Below are 18514 nucleotides of genomic sequence, written 5' to 3'. Positions count from 1 at the left end.
GTGCAGCCATCCTCACAATAGGTAGAACACCTGACACTAAGTTAAGGTTCACGACACACTAGCTGCACCTGACATCCTAGCTCAATAGTAGTTGTGACACATGCTAGGAAAACCCACAGCAGCCTTGTTTTGTTTTGTTCTTCTTTTACCTATCCTTCTCCTTCCCCTCTTTCCTGAGTAGGTGAAACGCCTAGACACCCTGCGAGGGTCGAAGGTCTGATATTAGGATTGACTCGCAACACCTAATATCCGCCAGCCACTCTAAACTGAATGGAAGCCAGAGAGCTCCATGCATGATAGGTCAATTCATTGAATTGAAAATGAAATTACTAGAAAACTAATGGTAAACATGTAAAGTAAGACAACCTAGAAGAACCAAACAAAGTTAACCACAAATTTGATTGATGAATCAAAATAAAAACAATTTCCAAGACGATCTAAACTATCCTCAATGTGCTAAACTACATTGACTAATTGAACTTAACCACGTGTACCTAAATAACCTGATGCCTGCACCAGTACAGTAACTGTCATGGAGGTGTTGTCTTGCTGTTTGCTGTGTTTGTCTGCTTCTTCTGCCTTTGTTTCTCCAGCGATCGACGATGTCTTCACCTAAACACCTCGCCGATCGAAAGGGGGATATATGTAGCAGAAATGAGTCAAATCAGACAAATCAAAGAGTCTATCAGAGCTGTGTGCATTGAAACATGAGCTGAATTCCTCAGGAAGTCATAAATCAGTTCTAGTGCCACAGGAACCAAACAAGATAACCAACCAACCAACTTGTTCACACAACAGCTTTCAACATTAACACCAATAGAACAATTATTGACAATTTTAATTCAAAGAAGAGATTGTCAAATTTATTGTTCGTGATTGGAATGCAACGCTGGACATCACATGTAAACCCAGGAGATCAAGTTAAATACTTGCATTGACTTCCCCCCCCAGCCAGTGAAACCAGACTGAAATTCCTAAGGGGGGAGGGCTTTAAACCTTTGTCTTCACAGAAAAGTCCTTTGCCAGAGAATGGCAAAGAAACCCTTTTTATACATTATATATGGACCAGAATGAACTCAAAAAAGACTTATGAATGAATCATTCTATTGCTTAACTCCATATTCATTTACGTGTAACCCACACATTTGACTATCATGTTATAATCACTTATCGTGTATGTTTTCTTTAAATGACTATGGTATAGCTGAAGGGTACATAGTCGTGTTTGATATGTGTGTGATTGAATTTTCTTGCTTGATATTGCCCTGACAATCATTTATTTGTAAAATATATCATAATCATGTTATAGGAATCATGTCCAAAATTAGACCCTGTGAGGCAAGGACCACATGCTTGGTAAGATAAACAAATGATTTATGATACCCAAGACTCAAGAACATATCTGATTGGTCAAGGCAACATTTGAGGGGTGGCCAACAGGAAGTTTTAAATACTTTGGACACGATGTAATTTCGCTTTTAGTCATGCCTTGCTTTTAGTCTGCCTGCTGCTATTAGCCATGTCGGCTTTTAGTCGGCTTTTAGTTCTAGTCTAGCTGCTGCTATCAGTCATGCCTGCTCTTAGCTTTTAGCTTGTAGCTTTGCTACCTAGCTTTAGCTATAAGCATCTAGCCATGCGGTTAGTCGTCATTGTTCTTTGAGCGCGGTTCCAGCGTGCCTGCCTACTGCTGCTACTATGAGAAGGAACACAACCTAGTCTCGTCAAACTTTATTTCTTTTCTTTTCCGTTTGAGAGTTTCGTGTTCTGAGTTAAGTTTTGTAACGTCCATTCAACTTCAACCAGCGAACACGACTCTGCACTTTCAGCCAACGCCCAACAACCACGGGCTTCCCAAGACGTCACTTCAGAGACTGAACTTCCAGCCAATCAACGACCTCGGGATAGCCCTTTCACCGAGGCTCCTTCTTCACAGGAGATGCAAGTAACTTTACCTCCAGACTGTGACCTTTACTGGTGTATCTAATATAATTTTAACCTCATTGAGGAACTCAATGCGAGCGCTAATTACGTGATTGATGGTTGTTCATGTTTATGCAATTTAACGTATTGCTGTTAACTTGGGATTCCATATTTCCATTCTCTTAAACTCATCTTTCCCTAACTTTCGACCTTCCTGCAACTTGTGTGAATGTGTGTGTGCGTGCGTTTATGTGTTAGATTAGTTTATATGTCTTAGATTTATCTAATAAAGCCTTATTCATATTGAAAAGAGAAGTATCTTGTGTTTTGTGCTTACAAGTTAATGTCTTAAACTGTCGATCTTGTTACTGTGCTAATTGATAGTGTTTTCACTATAGTTTGGATATTAGTATCCAGCGCAGATTTGATGTTAAACGGCTCGTTCACTGAACCGCAGGCGCGTCTCCGTGAGCAGCCGTGAAACAGTGATTCTGTTCAAATTCCCTTTAAAATCTTAAATGATTCCCTTTGAGCTAAATTGACCTGTTTCCCTTACACTGCCAAAGACTGAATATTTTGACATTGTCTTATACATTACCATGCCAGTCCTTCAGAGAGTTGTCATGACAGAAATAACGTTTATTTGTTCTGACTATAAAATTATAAATTGTGTCAGTTTATAACATTCAAGATCAGCATTCAGAATGTTAGACTCCAAACTGTCTTGAATTTTAATTGTAACTGTATAATCATAACGTATTGCTTTCATTGAAGCACAACATTCTCTATGGCTCATTCCTAAAACATGCTGGAGGACATGGATATGAATGGCCATAAATGTGCAAATAAACCAGGCAGATTTAAAAAGCGCAAAGATTTCAAATCATTTGTATGTGAGTGCCCGTGTCCCTGAACAGAATGATCAAGTGATATCCATCACAAAGGGTTACCTCAGGCCCCACAATCCCTTGCATGGGTAATTGTTGTATTGCAGTATTGTAGGGATGCTAGACACTTCTATAAATGGAAGGAAAGGGGACCAACCTGGATCAGAAAGGTCTCCAGAGACAGGCATTTTTAATAGCACAATTTTTTGACTGATTTTCAGGTCAACAGGGTATGAGTTTGCTACATTAAAGCCCAGGAACAAATTGTTATTTTTTGCTGCTGTAGTTACTTGGATGGAAAATTCATTCTGCGAATATTTATATTAGCTATTACTTGAATTTAAGACAAGTTATTTATTGTCTTTTATGTTACTTACTGTGATACTTTAATCTGAGCTTTTTAAACCTATAGCATTATTTGATATATTTGATTCATATTTATTTTTAAATGCAAATTTTTCATCATAATGTAGGCACATTTGCATTTCCCCATTCGTATTTAATTGGGACTTATATCAAATTCTATACCACATTTTTGCTTTTACTGAAATTTGAAGATGCTCTTATGTTTTTTTAATTCCATTATACTATGATTATCTCCTTTCAAATTTGAAATTTTATTACTACAAATAATAATTCCTTTATTTTTCATGTATGTATGGCTCCATCGATGCCACTTGCATTTAAATGTGTATGCACTGCTCCGAAAGCATCATAAGCCAAACACTCAGTCAGGAAATCCACCGAGTCTCATGAGATGTGCTGAGAAGAGCTTCGGTACAGATTCTGCTATGAATACAAATGACTTTTCAAATACATACAGCAAGAATACAGGCCACTTCAGTAGGCGAGTGTAATTGTACAGGGTCATGAGTGAATACATTTGCAATTTAGAAGAACAGTGAAAATCACTCTTGAGTGTAAGCTGACAATTGAAATGAATGCAGATCCAAGCATTTAAAAAGAGCATTATATCCCAGTAGTCCAAGCTTGATGCATGCTCTTCATGAAATGTAAGAGCTTTGATAAGGTAGAAATCCTTATAAAAATGTGTAATGCATTCAAAACGAACACTGCTCCCTGTACTGAGTGCTTGTTATGCAATATTTTTTTTTTTTTTTTTTTGCTTGTGAATAGTATCAAATTAAAATATATACCAAGACAAGTGCATTACACACGGAGCACACATCCATTTTTGTAGTCTCCATTGACTAGACAGGACCCATACATGGGCTTTTATTTTATTTCCCGAGCTCTAACACTTTTATTCTCATGAGTGTTCAATCAGGGCATCTTGCATTGTTGGCACCAAACGTGCTGTGAATCATGCATAGCTCATCCACTGAACATCTCACGACGCTTTTCATCGGGGCTCGCACTGAGAGAGAGGATGGACGTGTGGAACAAACAGGTGTTATCTCACAGGATAATTATAGATGCAAACAGTGCATTTAATGACGGGATTGTGAGGACAGACAGTCAAAGATAGTTCACCACCATCCTTAATGGGCTTTCGCATTGCCAGTGGTGTTGACTTTTACCACCTTATGCAACTGAGTAAACAGAGTATAATAGCCTTTCTATTTACACATGATCGATTTCAACATGAATACAGACAATTTAACCCCTTAAACTCTACAGTGTTCTACATATCAACCAGACACACACACACACACACACACACACACACACATATATATATATATATATTGTGACATGCGTCCCGAGCGCTCGTCAGCGTCGCCCTGGCAACACACCGGAATCACCGGCACGAGCTCATCACGGGCTGAGCGGCCGCACCTGCAGCTCATCAAGCAGTGCCTACTTAGGCAGAGGAGGAAGACAGAGTGGTGAGGAATGTCTCCCAACAAGGACGCTAACCCTTTCCTCCTCTGTTACAGAGAGCAGCGTGTGACCGTCAGCCCCACTAAGGAGAGCACAGCACGGGATCCACCACTCAGGACACAGCGAGCACGAGGGACTTGAAGCGCCACAGGAGAGCACCGCCTTCACCAAGAGCACTATTTTACCTAATAAATCCACCCTTCGGGGACTTTCTCTGTCCATCGGTTGTCGTGTAGTTCCTCACCCCGCCACACTGGTGGAGAATGCGGGCAAGAGTGTGAGCTGGACACCGACAACCGACCCCTGAGGAGACCGTTAAAGCCACCCGTTTGTTTTTTTTTGTTTTCCTTTTTCCTCTGTCATTTGTATCTGCTCTGTTTTCACAGGCGGCCGCTCCTCCCCCGGCATGGAAGAACTGCTCAAACACCTCACCGAGGTGAGCATCCGCCAGCAACAAATAGTGGAGCACATGGCCTCACGTCAAGGAGACGCCGAACGTGAGCTCGCCGCCCTCCGCGCCGCCGCCCACCGCACGCCGCTGCCTGACCCCCGTGTCCAAGCCATCCAGCTGATGCCACGAATGACGTCGCATGACGACGTGGAGATGTATCTTCGGATGATTGAGGCCACCACAGTCCGGGAGGCGTGGCCAGAGGACGAGTGGGCCCACCTCCTCGCACCGCTGCTGACCGGGGAAGCGCAGCGGGCGTATTTCACCATGACGGCCGAGAGAAGCCGGAACTATGGAGAGGTAAAAAAGGAGATCCTGGGCCGAGTAGGCCTTTCCCCAATCTGTGCGGCGCAGCAGTTCCATGACTGGGAATATCGAGCTCGACAGCCCGCTCGCGCCCAGGCGGCCGAACTATCCCGGTTGGCCCACCATTGGCTGTTGACCGGGGGTCCCTCCGCACACCAGGTAGCTGAGCGTGTGGTGATCGACCGACTCCTCCGCGCCCTTCCCCGCGCGTTGAGGCAGGCGGCTGGCATGAGGAACCCCACCGATCTCGACGGGCTCATGGAGGCCATTGAGCTGGCGGAGGCCGCCCAACACCGGGAGATAGGGGAGCGAGCGCCGCCTTTTCCCCGAAGGGTGGTCCAGGAGCGACGCTCGCCGGAGGGCACCCAGCGACCCGTGAGCAGGCCTGCGGTTCCCGGCCCCCAGGACGAGCCAATGCCCACCGAGCCGGCGCGTTCCCCAGGACGGACATGGCTAGCAGGCTGTTCAGTCCACGGTCCAGCGCCGAAGGCACCACGGGCCAGGGTGCGCATCAACGGCCGGCCATTCGTCGCCGTCCTCGACTCGGGCAGCGGGGTAAGCCTGATACAACCGACTGTCCTTCCACCCCGAACAGGTTCCAGGGCCCGGCTGGCGATAACATGCGTGCACGGGGATACCAGGCATGTGCCGGCCCGGAGAGTGACCATCACCGCGACACCTGGTTCCTGGCCCGTCGAAGTGGGAATCTTAAGGAACCTACCGGTACCCGTTCTCCTCGGCCGGGATTGGCCGGGGTTCGATCAGCTCCTCACCGGGAACCGCCGACGCCGGAGTCCAGCAAGGCGCCCTCGACGAGGCCCCGCGCTGCTGACGTCGGACAGCCCTCGAGGAGGTGAGTCCCCCTCCCAAAACTCTAACCTGTTCTTCGATGTCTTCCAGCAGATAGCGGGAGGGGGGACGCTCGCCAAAGAGCAGCGTGGGGAAGAGCGCCTCAAGCATTGCTGGTCTCAAGTGCGGGTGGCGGAAGGAGAGGATCTACAACCAGCTCCCCACCCCACACCCCACTTCATCATCCAAAACGGCCTGCTCTATTATGTCGGCCAGCGGAGGGGGGAGGAAAAGACGCTGTTGGTGGTACCGTGGAGCAAAGTCCCGGCGGTCTTGGAACTCGCCCACGCCCACCCGATGGCTGGCCACCTCGGCGCCCAAAACACTGTGCAACGGATCCGGGACCGCTTCCACTGGCCAGGACTGGAGGCGGATGTCAAGCGGTACTGCCAAGCGTGCCCGACGTGCCAACGGACCTCGCCACATACTCCTCCCCCTAGCCCGCTGATCCCGCTGCCGATCATTGAGGTGCCCGAAGTCCGCCCGGGGGCATGAACACATCCTGGTTATCGTGGATTATGCCACCCGCTACCCAGAGGCCATTCCCCTCCGCAAGGCCACCGCCAAAAACATCGCACAGGAGCTCTTCCTACTGAGTAGTCGGGTTGGCCTGCCAGCGGAGATCCTGACCGACCAGGGCACCCCTTTCATGTCCCGGATCATGGCTGACCTCTGTAAACTCCTCAAAGTCCGACAGATCCGGACCAGCGTATACCACCCACAAACCGATGGGCTCGTGGAACGCTTTAACCAGACCCTTAAACAGATGCTGCGGCGTGTCGTGGCCGCGGACCGACGCGACTGGGACCAGATGATCCGTATGTGCTGTTCGGGATCCGGGAGGTGCCCCAGGCATCCACCGGCTTCACGCCCTTCGAGCTCCTCTTCGGCCGCCAACCCCGAGGGCTCCTAGATGTCGCCCGGGAAGCCTGGGAACAACAGCCTGCGGTATGTCGGACCACCGTCGAGCACGTCAAGGCCATGAGAGAGCGGATCGACAGGGTCATGCCATTGGTCCGGGAGCATCTGACCAAGGCCCAGCAAGACCAGCAGCGCCTCTTCAATCGGGCTGCCCAACCACGGGAGTTCCAGCCGGGAGATCACGTCATGGTACTGGTCCCCACCTCAGCCTGTAAGTTCCTGGCCCGCTGGCAGGGCCCGTATACGGTCACCGAACGGGTGGGACCCGTCACCTACAAAGTGCGCCAACCTGGGCGTCGAAGGGAAGAGCAGCTCTATCATATAAACCTGTTGAAGCGCTGGGTGGGGACCGGGCCCCAGCTCTCGGCCCTCGCCGCCACCTCTCCCGTGGTTGTGGACATGGATCCCCACCTCTCCGCAGCCCAGAAGACGGAACTGCAGCACCTGGTCGGTCAGTTCTCGGATGTGTTCTCCCCTCTGCCAGGGCGGACGACCGTCATCCAGCACGAAATCCGAACACCACCAGGAGTCATCGTCCGGCAGCTGCCCTATCGTGTCCCGGAGGCTCGGCGACACGCAATCGAGACAGAGGTACAGGAGATGTTGAAGCTAGGGGTAATTGAGCCCTCGCGGAGTCCATGGTCCAGCCCCATCGTCATGGTCCCGAAGCCCGACGGCACCCTAAGGTTCTGCAACGACTTCCGCCGCCTAAATGAGGTCTCTGAATTCGATGGCTATCCCATGCCCCGCGTCGATGAGCTCCTGGATCGACTAGGAAGGGCCCGGTTCATATCAACTCTCGACCTCACCAAGGGGTATTGGCAAGTCCCCCTGTCTAAGGATGCCAAGCCGAAGACAGCCTTCTCGACCCCCAGTGGCCACTGGCAGTACCGGGTCCTTCCCTTCGGCCTGCACGGGGCCCCCGCCACATTCCAGAGGCTCATGGATGTCCTGCTGAGGCCCCATATGGCCTACGCCGCGGCCTACATCGACATGGTCATCCATTCAGAGACCTGGGGGGAACATTTAGAGCGGCTCCGGAGGGTGCTGCTGGACCTCCGCCGGGCGGGGCTCACCGCCAACCCCCGGAAATGTCACCTGGCTCCGCTATTACCTCCTCGGACGCCGGTTCACCCTGCTGACAGATCATGCGCCACTGCAGTGGATGGCCCGCGCAAAGGACACCAACCCCAGGGTGACCCGCTGGTTCCTTGCGCTCCAGGACTTCCACTTCACCATACAACATCGGGCGGGGACGGCCAACGCCAACGCGGACGGCCTCTCCAGGATAGGGGCAGCTTTCGCAGGTCTGTCAGGCTCCACTCCCCACCCTCCCCATATCTCCCCATTGTACCGCAGGCGCAGGTCGACGCTTTGGGGGGGGGAGTGTGACATGCGTCCCGAACGCTCGTCAGCGTCGCCCTGGCAACACACCGGAATCACCGGCACGAGCTCATCACGGGCTGAGCGGCCGCACCTGCAGCTCATCAAGCAGTGCCTACTTAGGCAGAGGAGGAAGACAGAGTGGTGAGGAATGTCTCCCAACAAGGACGCTAACCCTTTCCTCCTCTGTTACAGAGAGCAGCGTGTGACCGTCAGCCCCACTAAGGAGAGCACAGCACGGGATCCACTACTCAGGACACAGCGAGCACGAGGGACTTGAAGCGCCACAGGAGAGCACCGCCTTCACCAAGAGCACTATTTTACCTAATAAATCCACCCTTCGGGGACTTTCTCTGTCCATCGGTTGTCGTGTAGTTCCTCACCCCGCCACAATATATATATATATATATATATATATATATATATATATATATATATATATATATATATATATATATATATATATATTGAGTAGCAAATCATCATATCAGAATGATTTTTGATGGATTATATGTGAAACTAAAGACTGGAGTGATGATGCTGAAACTTCAGCTTTGACATCACAGAAACTAATAAAATGTTAAAATATGTTACTGTAGAAAATGGCTGTTTTAATTTGGATAATATTTCTAATATAAAGGACTGCTTTAGAAACATTTAAAAAATGACTGAACAATAATGATGCATCGGTAGAGCTGATTTTACTTTGGATTCGACTCAAAATAGTACCAGACTTGTACAAAAGTAAACGTAAATATCATTATAATAAAACATTTAAGTTATTACAATTAACAGGAACTCATAACGTTTAACAATATAAAGATACTAAACAGTGCAACATTAATCATTAGAGGTTTTGAATCTTGAATTTTGATGATCTCCCTGCTCTCGGCAGCCAATATTTCACTGCAAGTGAAGCTGAAATAAGTATTGTGTGGGGGATGTCATTCCTCTTCTTCTTCTTCTTCTTCTTCTTTTTTTCTACTTTACAGGGTTTTGTTCATAGTTTTTAGATTTAGGGCATGAGAACTGAAAATGTAATGGCAACATTTTCTATAGTAACACAGAGATGAGTCAGATCTGCTTGCACGGAGCTTTGCTTGAGACATTATAGATGCAGCTCAGACCATTTAATCAAACACTGTTGTGTGGACCAGGGTCAGAAAAGAAAAAGAAAAAGAAAAAAATTCAGTATTTAATAAGGGCTGTACTTTTTGAAACAGAGCCCTCCAGCAGACTAAGTGCAAATTCTCTTTGCTTTTAGCTGCCAAGGCATTTATGTGCATTTTTATGTAATGCCAACTATCTGATGGTGATGAAACTTGACTCATGCGTCCATCAGTACATTTTCAAACGTGTACAAAATAAATTGCAATTGTTAGATACTCACAAATAGTCATCAGACCGTGATGGTTGTTCTTCTTCAGTAATATTTTACAGCAGACAGTTTACTGCAGGTTTGGCTGATTAGACAGCATTTGGAATATAATAACTGCAGCTAATCAGCTGTCGTTGTGTAGCAGGCATTCAGAAATGTTTCCTTGCGAGCAGGAAGCATTGTTAACCTGAGTTCACCATGGCAACAGTGAGTTTTGGTGGCAGAAGCTCAGGTGCGTGTGACTGTATCATACTGGGCTTTGAGAACAATCGATGAAACTCACTGCTGAGCAGCTAAACCTCTAACCTACTGACAAAACAGACAATAGTCAATTTGAAATGCCAGTTTTCACAATTTACGTATCTTTTATTAATACGAAATATCTAACTGTTCTTCATTCTTTATAACCTTGAGAGCAAACGATTCTGTCAAAATGTCAAAGATACAATTCTTGCATTTTGTCTTGTTTCACTGGCAGTTTTTATTTAATTGTATTTGTTTGAAGCAACTGCGTAGTTTAGTGTCCCCTACAGTCAAGTGAGCGAAAGTCGTAATTTCAGTGGATAACGATACACATGCTTTTGTTGCACGCGTAACATTTCTTACCCGCTTCATAAATCTAAACACAAATCTGTCAAAGATGAAGCATGGGAAATAAACGGAAGCTGTTTGTCTCATTAGAAGTCCGTGTAGGATCCGACTGATTTTGAGACTGATATTTCAAGGTAAAATGTGTACTTGCAGTTACTCTGACCATCTTCTTCTTGATATTAATCTACTCTCCGTAACATAAGCTCCGGCTCTGATGAAATGAAATCTATCCTTAATGCTACAGTGAAGATGGATCGCATAGAAACCTGTGAGTGCTGCTTCTGTCTGCTTTATCGAGCTACATTACATATTAACATGCACTGTAGCAATAGAAAGATCATTACAGTTAATGGATAATGGGGTTTTTGGATCAATATGGTCTCATTCAATTGTCTGTGGTAGCAGCAGCTTTAAAAAGCCTTCTCTACAGACATACAGTCATTTAATCATTCACTCAACTGAAAAAAAAAAAAAGTATTTCATGAAAGCAATACCACTGTGTTGCTCAGAGGGGAATTATTTCATTGATGGAACAACTTGCAATGTCTTTATGTAAGTTACTTAATATTAATATAGTTTAGTGGTTTTAACAAGCCACCAGTATAAGGTAACACATTTACAAGTAGAGACCAGAGACCATTACAGTTTCCTTTAAAACCAGTACAATACCCATTATAACCAATGAAGCCACTACAAATTCTGTTATGGTTACAAACACTTTTAATATATATATATTTTTTTTCCAGCAGGGAATTCATTTCAAAGGTTGTTGAAATTGTGTAAAATGACAAGAACAGACAATTCTAAATTAAGCTGGTTTTCGTCTCTGGTAAGTGTTTAGTACAAGAGTGTTAAATCCAGAACCAAAGCACAAGTGGCAAACATTAGCCGGGTTTGGCCCAGATTTGTTGCTAAGCAAAAGAGTTCAATCATGTTATATGCAAGCATGTGCAATATCCAGCACATTAGGTTTTATTTCACCTTTCAGGCTGATTAAAATATACAGAAATAAATACTTTTATCAGTTTAGGGAGGTGAACACCTTTCTCATGTTTTTGTTTTTGACATCAAAATGCAGAACATTAATAATAAGTTAGGTACTGTCTTGGTTTATGACTTTATTGTCCATGTAAAATCTGAATCCTCGAGTAAAACCAGTAGACTGAGTGATAGTGTGAGTATGACATCTAGTGACTACAATGAGAAAGGCATGAAAGTTTTGAGGAGGGAATATTTTATATATATATATTTGTATAAATGGACCATTGAAAATCACAAAAAGACTAGAATAAACAGATTTAGCTAGTGCACATGCATAAACAGTGTTTTTATTTATATACTTACTTGTCTATCTATCAGGTAAAATAATAATAATAATAATAATAATAATAATAATAATAATAATAATAATAATAATAATTCGTTTTGATTGGAACAAAAGGATAAACATAATGATTGTATTAGCAGCAGCAATTTTTATGGGACAAATCTTTACTGCACACAGTCAACTCAGTCACTCAGTCAAAAAAAAAAAGAAAAAAAGAAAAATTCTATCTAAGCAGCATATACAGCATAACTAAGAACTGATGATTGAAATATACATTTTTTTCTTAAAAGTAACAAAAGATGGGAAACATTTCTCATTTTCATTTATCGATGTATTAAAATACCTGAAACTTTAAAAAATTAATACAACCATATATATATATATATATATATATATATATATATATATATATATATATATATATATATATATATATATATATATATATATATATGCTACCATACCATATATACAACCATCTAGACATTAGAAACAATAAAATGACAAAAAACAAAATGACTTTAAACAAATAGACTTGAACAAAATTTTTTTTACGAAAATGCAAAATATAAAAATAGAAACATATTCAAATTATTTTATAAAAACTATAACTGTATCTAAATGACACTAAAATGGCCAGGCTTTTCACCATTTTTACTGTATATTCAGTGTAGTCTTTCAGTTCATTGGAGGTCATACATTATTTAGTGTAAAGAATGGGGATATATATATATTTTCAAAGTGCTGTTTGAAATAGTTTGGGTTTTCATATGAACCCAATAAATCAAGCCATGACTTGAAGATGAGGGTCAGATATCACTTCACTGCCATATCATGTGTCCATGTCTTCAGGGATTTACTGCTCTTTCATTACATCCAGACCTACCACACGTCCAGCAAAAGGTCTACCACTATATTGAATAGATGATCAGTTTGTCTGGCAAATTCTATTTATGGAACTCCAGATATTTGGTTTTGTTGTCAGGTCTCGTGAAAGTGGGGTTATTATTAGTGCTGGGCAATGATATTTTGGATTTAAAAAAAATCATGATTAATTGCATGATTGTCTGCAATTAATTGCATTGTTATTTACAAAACTAACAATGCATTCAAAAGTAGTAGATTGTGCACTTTTTTAATTTAAAAGTACTGCTATGAAAAGGGCCTATCGAATATTTTCAATTCAAAACGGTGAATTTCATCACAGGTTCAGTAGTTTGCATCACTAGATAGTCTGTTACTGTCATTCGCCAAACATTTCTTTCGTAACACAGTTTTCAGAAAGTTCAGCCTCCACTGTGCTGAGCAAGCGCTTCTCTGCTGTCTTCATGTGTTATCGGAAACTTCCTATTTCCTATTTATGAAGTGGTGATTATGAGCTCGTTGCATCATTTTCTGTTTGTGAAGGCTGTTGCTGTGACCCATGATTTGTCTTTGAGCAGCAGATTCTCATAATAATAAAATAACTGTTATCGGCATTAATCACTTTAAAGCAATAATAACACATTATCTTGCCCAGCCCTAGTTGTTATGTAAAGATTATAACGCCAAACAGGCTCTCGATGAAAACATCAGGCTGAGAAAGATAAGAGCCCATGATAAACAAAGTTGTGTGCTGATCCCGCTAACCTGACCTAACTTGGTTTCATCTTCCACTTCAATCTCTTGATCACTGTATCGTCCGTGTTTGAGTGACCACAGTGAGCAGTTATATCTCTTATGTTTGTCCTGGGTGTTGAGGACACTTGTGATGTTGAACGTTCCATCAGAGTTCTCCAGGCTGGTGGTTGTAGAGTTGGAAGTCAGGTTCTTGTCATAATGATACCAGTTTATCATGGCCTTTGGGTACACACCATTGAAGCTACACTGCACTTGTCCAGGTACAGCCATCTGATTGGAGAATTCTCCAGGGCATTGTCCTGCGTAAATAGAGTCACAAACACAATGGTGTAAGAGTGAATGAGGTGACGCTCAAGATCTGTTTCCAGATATATACATATATGAAATATGCAATTCACACAAACAATGGCTTGAATGCATGATTTTAGATATTTGCACGATAATGTGACTATATTTGTGGGGTCAGGATGGTGTAACCAAATTTTGTAATAAACAATTATTGAAAGATTATTATAGAAAAAAAATCTCAGAAAATGCTGAAAATGTTAGAAAAGAAGAGTTAGCATTGTTAAAAAATAAGTAAAATAAGTGATTGGTGAGCATTTATTTTGATGATGATGATGGTGGAATCCATTGCTTTCGTCATGCAACACAAAAATAATATTGTGTTTTTCTTGGACACTTGATTGCATATTATCACATGTATTATTTTGTTTCAACTTGATAGTTGTGCATACACTATGAAACTTCTAAATAACACAGTATATTTAAGGTTTACATTTAGTCACATAGCAGACACTTTTTATCCCTTTATACAAAGGAGGACAATGGAAGCAATCAAAAACAACAACAAAAAAAGCAATGATAGTGCTAAAACAAGTCTCAGCTAGCTTAAACAAAACACGTAGCAAGGGCTTTTAAATAATACAATAAATAAAAAGAAAATAGATTGAATAGAAAAAGAACAGAGCAAGCTAGAGTTAGAGGTATTTTTTATATAATACAAAGCAATTAACTATGCTACGTAAGTAGTCAACACACATACAACAAAGTTTATTCATTTATTAATGAATTTATTAATTGCAATATGCTTCATGCCTACAGTTTTGGACTGCTAAATGGGTGGATGTACTGACCTATAGACACGTCGATTTTTTCTTTTGCATGTCCGGAGTCTGTCCTTATACAGCAAAAGTACGTGCCCATGTTTGCTGGTGTGAGATTTGAGATGGTTAAAGTCAGTGTTTCCTCTGTGTAGTTGCACTCGAATCCTGGAGGGTTGTTTCTGGATGCTGGATCACATTCGAAATCTCTCTCCTCTTGTTTCTTCCAGAACACTTTAACATTATTCAGTGGCATTGATGAGCTGACACTGCATTGTAAGACAGTCCTCTCGTTGCAATTAAATGTCTGGTGGACTAAAGGAAGCATCTTTACTTCACCTGCATGCATCAAAAAGCAATATTAGCACATTTTGATTCATTTCTATGCATACTGTATTAAAAAGATAATTTCATTCAATCCAAATTAGCTTTACAGATCAGAAAAGGTTTCAATTCAGATTTTCATATAATGAACTATGAACAATTGTTGCATGTTATGAACCCATGTTAAAAAATGTAATCAGTGAAAGGATGTTTCTTTTTTTGCCGTGCAAATGACAAGCAATGGGATACAAAATCAAAATCCTTTCTCAACTCCAAAACATCATTTTGAGGGTTAAATGTAGAGAAAATCCAAGGCATTCAAGACTTTACAAAGTAAAAATGCAAAACTGTTAGTAACATTACTTACCTTTGCTATAGTCCGATGTCAAGAGAAGAATTAAAAATGGCATTAGGACAAACATCTTCACTCTTAGCATAGAGCTGGAAGCTGTTAGATGTGCGCTGTTTTGAAGAGGAAAGAGATGTGAAAGTGAAGAAGAAAGTGCTCTCAGTCTCTGACTATGAAAAGGGGAATTTTCTCCATGCTGACAGCATGTAGGTGCTTGCCCTAATGGCAGGAACTAATCCTATGGTAGGATTAGTTCCTCCCTCTTTTCTATCCTCAAGCACTAAATTATGTCAGGCTATCTCTCTTTGGCTTAATGGGGGTTTCAAGATTTCGAAAGTACCTATGGTTTCCTTATCAAGAGATTCTTTCAAACATTGAACATTGAACACACCTTCTTTCATTTCCTTATATCTGGAATGTTCCTTCATTTATAATAATGTGGTTTTTACGTTGCGAAAGGCAAAAGTAAAGTTCCCGGGAAATGTATTGGGATCCCTCTTGTGTAATAAGTTGAGAAACTCAAAAGGGTCCAAGAACTCTTGGAACTCTTCCATAAATGTGTCTTGGCTTTTGAGTTTACATGTTTTCACTATAACTGTAGCAGATGTTTTAAGTCTGCATGTACACTGGAATGGTGACAGTTTAGATTAGGGGACACATATTCACTATTAACTAACAGTTTTCCCTTACAAACTGAACCAAGTTTTCTGTTTATTGACAGTAAGTAAGTTAGCTGTTATGTTCAGGAACTGGATAGGGGTAGGGGATCTAGAATATGGTCATGCATTAATATATGCTTTATAACTGCTAATAAACAGCCAGTATGCTAGTAAAATGCCTTCTACCAAGCAGCTAGTTAACAGTGAATAGTGTTCCCTAAAGTGCTACACATATTTCAGACGGACAGGGGTGCTGTATTGGCATGCTGGGGCAATGTAGGACATAATGATGAGGAGTGGCTGAAGAGCCGTGATACAATATTTAGACATTCAGTGGTTCATTTCAGGTCTTCGTGAAATTCCCACAGAGCTGGAGCATGTATCAATATGACTGTATAAAGTGGTGTTTACGTAACGGGGAATGATATCATGATATAATTTCTTGCTTCTTTGCTTCATAGAGGCAAAGCACATTAATCATCAATCATGTAACTGATCTCCCAGTGAGAAGCACCCAGAAAGATTTAGGATAACTGGGGGATTATGCTTGTGCTCATATTACAGAGGCTTACTCATCTGGATCCAAGCCAAAAACAACAACAACAACGACGACAACACTCATATATATATTAGCAATCATCAACTAAATATTAACACAGGACTGATAACTGATGACAATACTGAGGAGATATTCGCAGTAGTGGACTCGAACACTTTGACCTATTCAGGTATTTTGGAGACATCTGTGATGAAATGCACTTTCATCCCATGCATAGAATGCTTCTAAATACATTTTTCACTCTAAGATGCATTTAATCCATCTTTTATTCTGTATGACATGCAACATGTGAAGTAAGAGAGCTCACACACCTCTGTAAACGTAATCCTGGGTTATTTTGCTCCATGCTGTTGAGTCTGCTTGGTATCCTTTCTGTCTGGTTTGTTTTTATGTTGAAGCTCCTTTTTGATGCTCTTGGCTCTGTCCAAAATGTCTGAATGTCTGAATCCAGTGTTTTCACTTTCACTTTTTTAACATTCACATATAGCATTAATGAATCCCTTGCTGCCTATGAAAACCTACACTCATGGGAAAACATTAGTGGGTTAAGTATGACAGTATAATCTTAGTAAAAAAAAAAGGCAAAGTCATACAGTACGTATATCCCAGACCCATGGACTGCAACTATATGTGCTCACTAGTGCAGGCATGAGCGGGTGTTTTCAATTCATCCAGAGGTGAAATCACTGAGAGGGAAACAGCTAGACAATCAAAAAGATTGAGAAATATAAACATGCAAACATGAAAATGAATAAGTGAACGGAACAAAGAGTCAAGTATGGGTGAAGAATGGAGAAATGACGCAAATAAAGTTATTTTGTGTAACTCCTGGCAGGTCTTATCATCCTCCCCCAGAAGCAGAACTGTGAGAACATTTGTTAAGCTGAGATTTGTGAGGTTAATGGTTAGTGTGGAGTAAGAATGTATAGAAACTGAGTTCCATGAGGTGGCTTCTCTAAAGCAAACACTGATCTCTATGAGGGTGACATCATTTTAACCAGTAAAACACCACTGAATGCTCTGCAATTCTCAGTAATTCTCTACTGTACAATCGTCATATAATTAGTCACTTAATTATCTCATTAACTTTAACTCTTTGAGGACTTTGTACTTGGCTAGAAACTTTCTTGTGGCTTGAAAGGAATGACTTGAAAGAAATCAGCTGGCAGAATTTATGGATGGAATAAACATATGACAGGACTTTTTCTTTCGGACCCTTGGATTATCCACCGCAGATAACTAATATTAATAATGCTTAATGTATAATTAATTCTAAAGTGAAGATCATTGCAACCCAGTAGTAATGACTCTTGTCATCTAGAAGCAGTTACTAATTATTTGGATCGGTATTCTAAAGTGAAAAGTATGATAACTGCTAAGAAATGACTGAAGTCATTACAAGCATTTGAGTTTTTTTTTGTATTTGTAATGGTAAAATGATGACTCAGTTTTTTACTACATCCCTTTTAATAAATTTACTAGATATTTGGAAAACTATTCTACAGTTAAAAGCATGATGACTCCCTAGGAATGACTCAAGTGTTACCAAATCCAGGAAAATAAATCACAACCTTACAAAAAAAACACTTACAAAAAGCTTACTTGTGAAATAAGTAAAAAAAAATAAAAATAAAAAAGGATTAGGGTGAGGGTCTATTTCATCTCTTATTAACAAGACTATTAAACATCTCTGATTAGCAAATTAGTAAGTAATAAGTATCAGCAAGTAGATTAACTAGTCAATAACTACTGTTTTTTCACTACTTCTCAAAGGACTACTAAGAACTACTAAGTACAGATTCAAATTTAATGTGAATAATGCACCATTTTGAATTCTAAAGTAAAGATGATGGTAACCCGCTAGCAATGATTTAAGTATTATCTAATCACTCAGAAACATTTGTTAATTATTTGAAATATGCTCTAAAGTAAAAAAAAAAAATAAAAAAAATAAAAAGACTGAGGTCATTTGGCATGATTTTTCCCCCAAACCAGTTACGCAATGGTAAAACCAATTCTAACCCTAACCCTATGTCTCATTA

At 41.8% G+C, this 18514-nt stretch overlaps 1 protein-coding gene across 1 annotated transcript; it reads right to left on the bottom strand.

The window, feature by feature from the left end:
* Positions 1 to 13171: 13171 nt before the first annotated feature.
* LOC127953154 (tyrosine-protein phosphatase non-receptor type substrate 1-like) lies at positions 13172 to 17184 on the bottom strand. Its single transcript, XM_052552130.1, has 4 exons — positions 16784 to 17184; positions 15273 to 15367; positions 14615 to 14920; positions 13172 to 13777 (listed from the first exon to the last, which is right to left on the bottom strand). The coding sequence occupies exons 1-4, from the start codon at positions 16960 to 16962 to the stop codon at positions 13398 to 13400; spliced, it is 960 nt and encodes a 319-aa protein (XP_052408090.1). The 5' UTR covers positions 16963 to 17184; the 3' UTR covers positions 13172 to 13397.
* Positions 17185 to 18514: the final 1330 nt, after the last annotated feature.

Source organism: Carassius gibelio, chromosome B3, assembly GCF_023724105.1.
Source record: "Carassius gibelio isolate Cgi1373 ecotype wild population from Czech Republic chromosome B3, carGib1.2-hapl.c, whole genome shotgun sequence".
NCBI classification, from domain to species: domain Eukaryota; kingdom Metazoa; phylum Chordata; class Actinopteri; order Cypriniformes; family Cyprinidae; genus Carassius; species Carassius gibelio.
Note: the sequence above shows the minus strand (reverse complement) of the source record. Positions and strands in the feature narration are given on the sequence as shown.

Coding starts and splice junctions, on each gene's coding strand:
- LOC127953154 (XM_052552130.1), bottom strand. CDS start 16,962: ATGCTATATGTGAATGTTAAAAAAGTGAAAGTGAAAACACTGGATTCA. Junction 15,368..16,783: donor CCAGGATTACGTTTACAGAG/GTGTGTGAGCTC, acceptor TCTTCAAAACAG/CGCACATCTAACAGCTTCCA. Junction 14,921..15,272: donor GACATCGGACTATAGCAAAG/GTAAGTAATGTT, acceptor TGATGCATGCAG/GTGAAGTAAAGATGCTTCCT.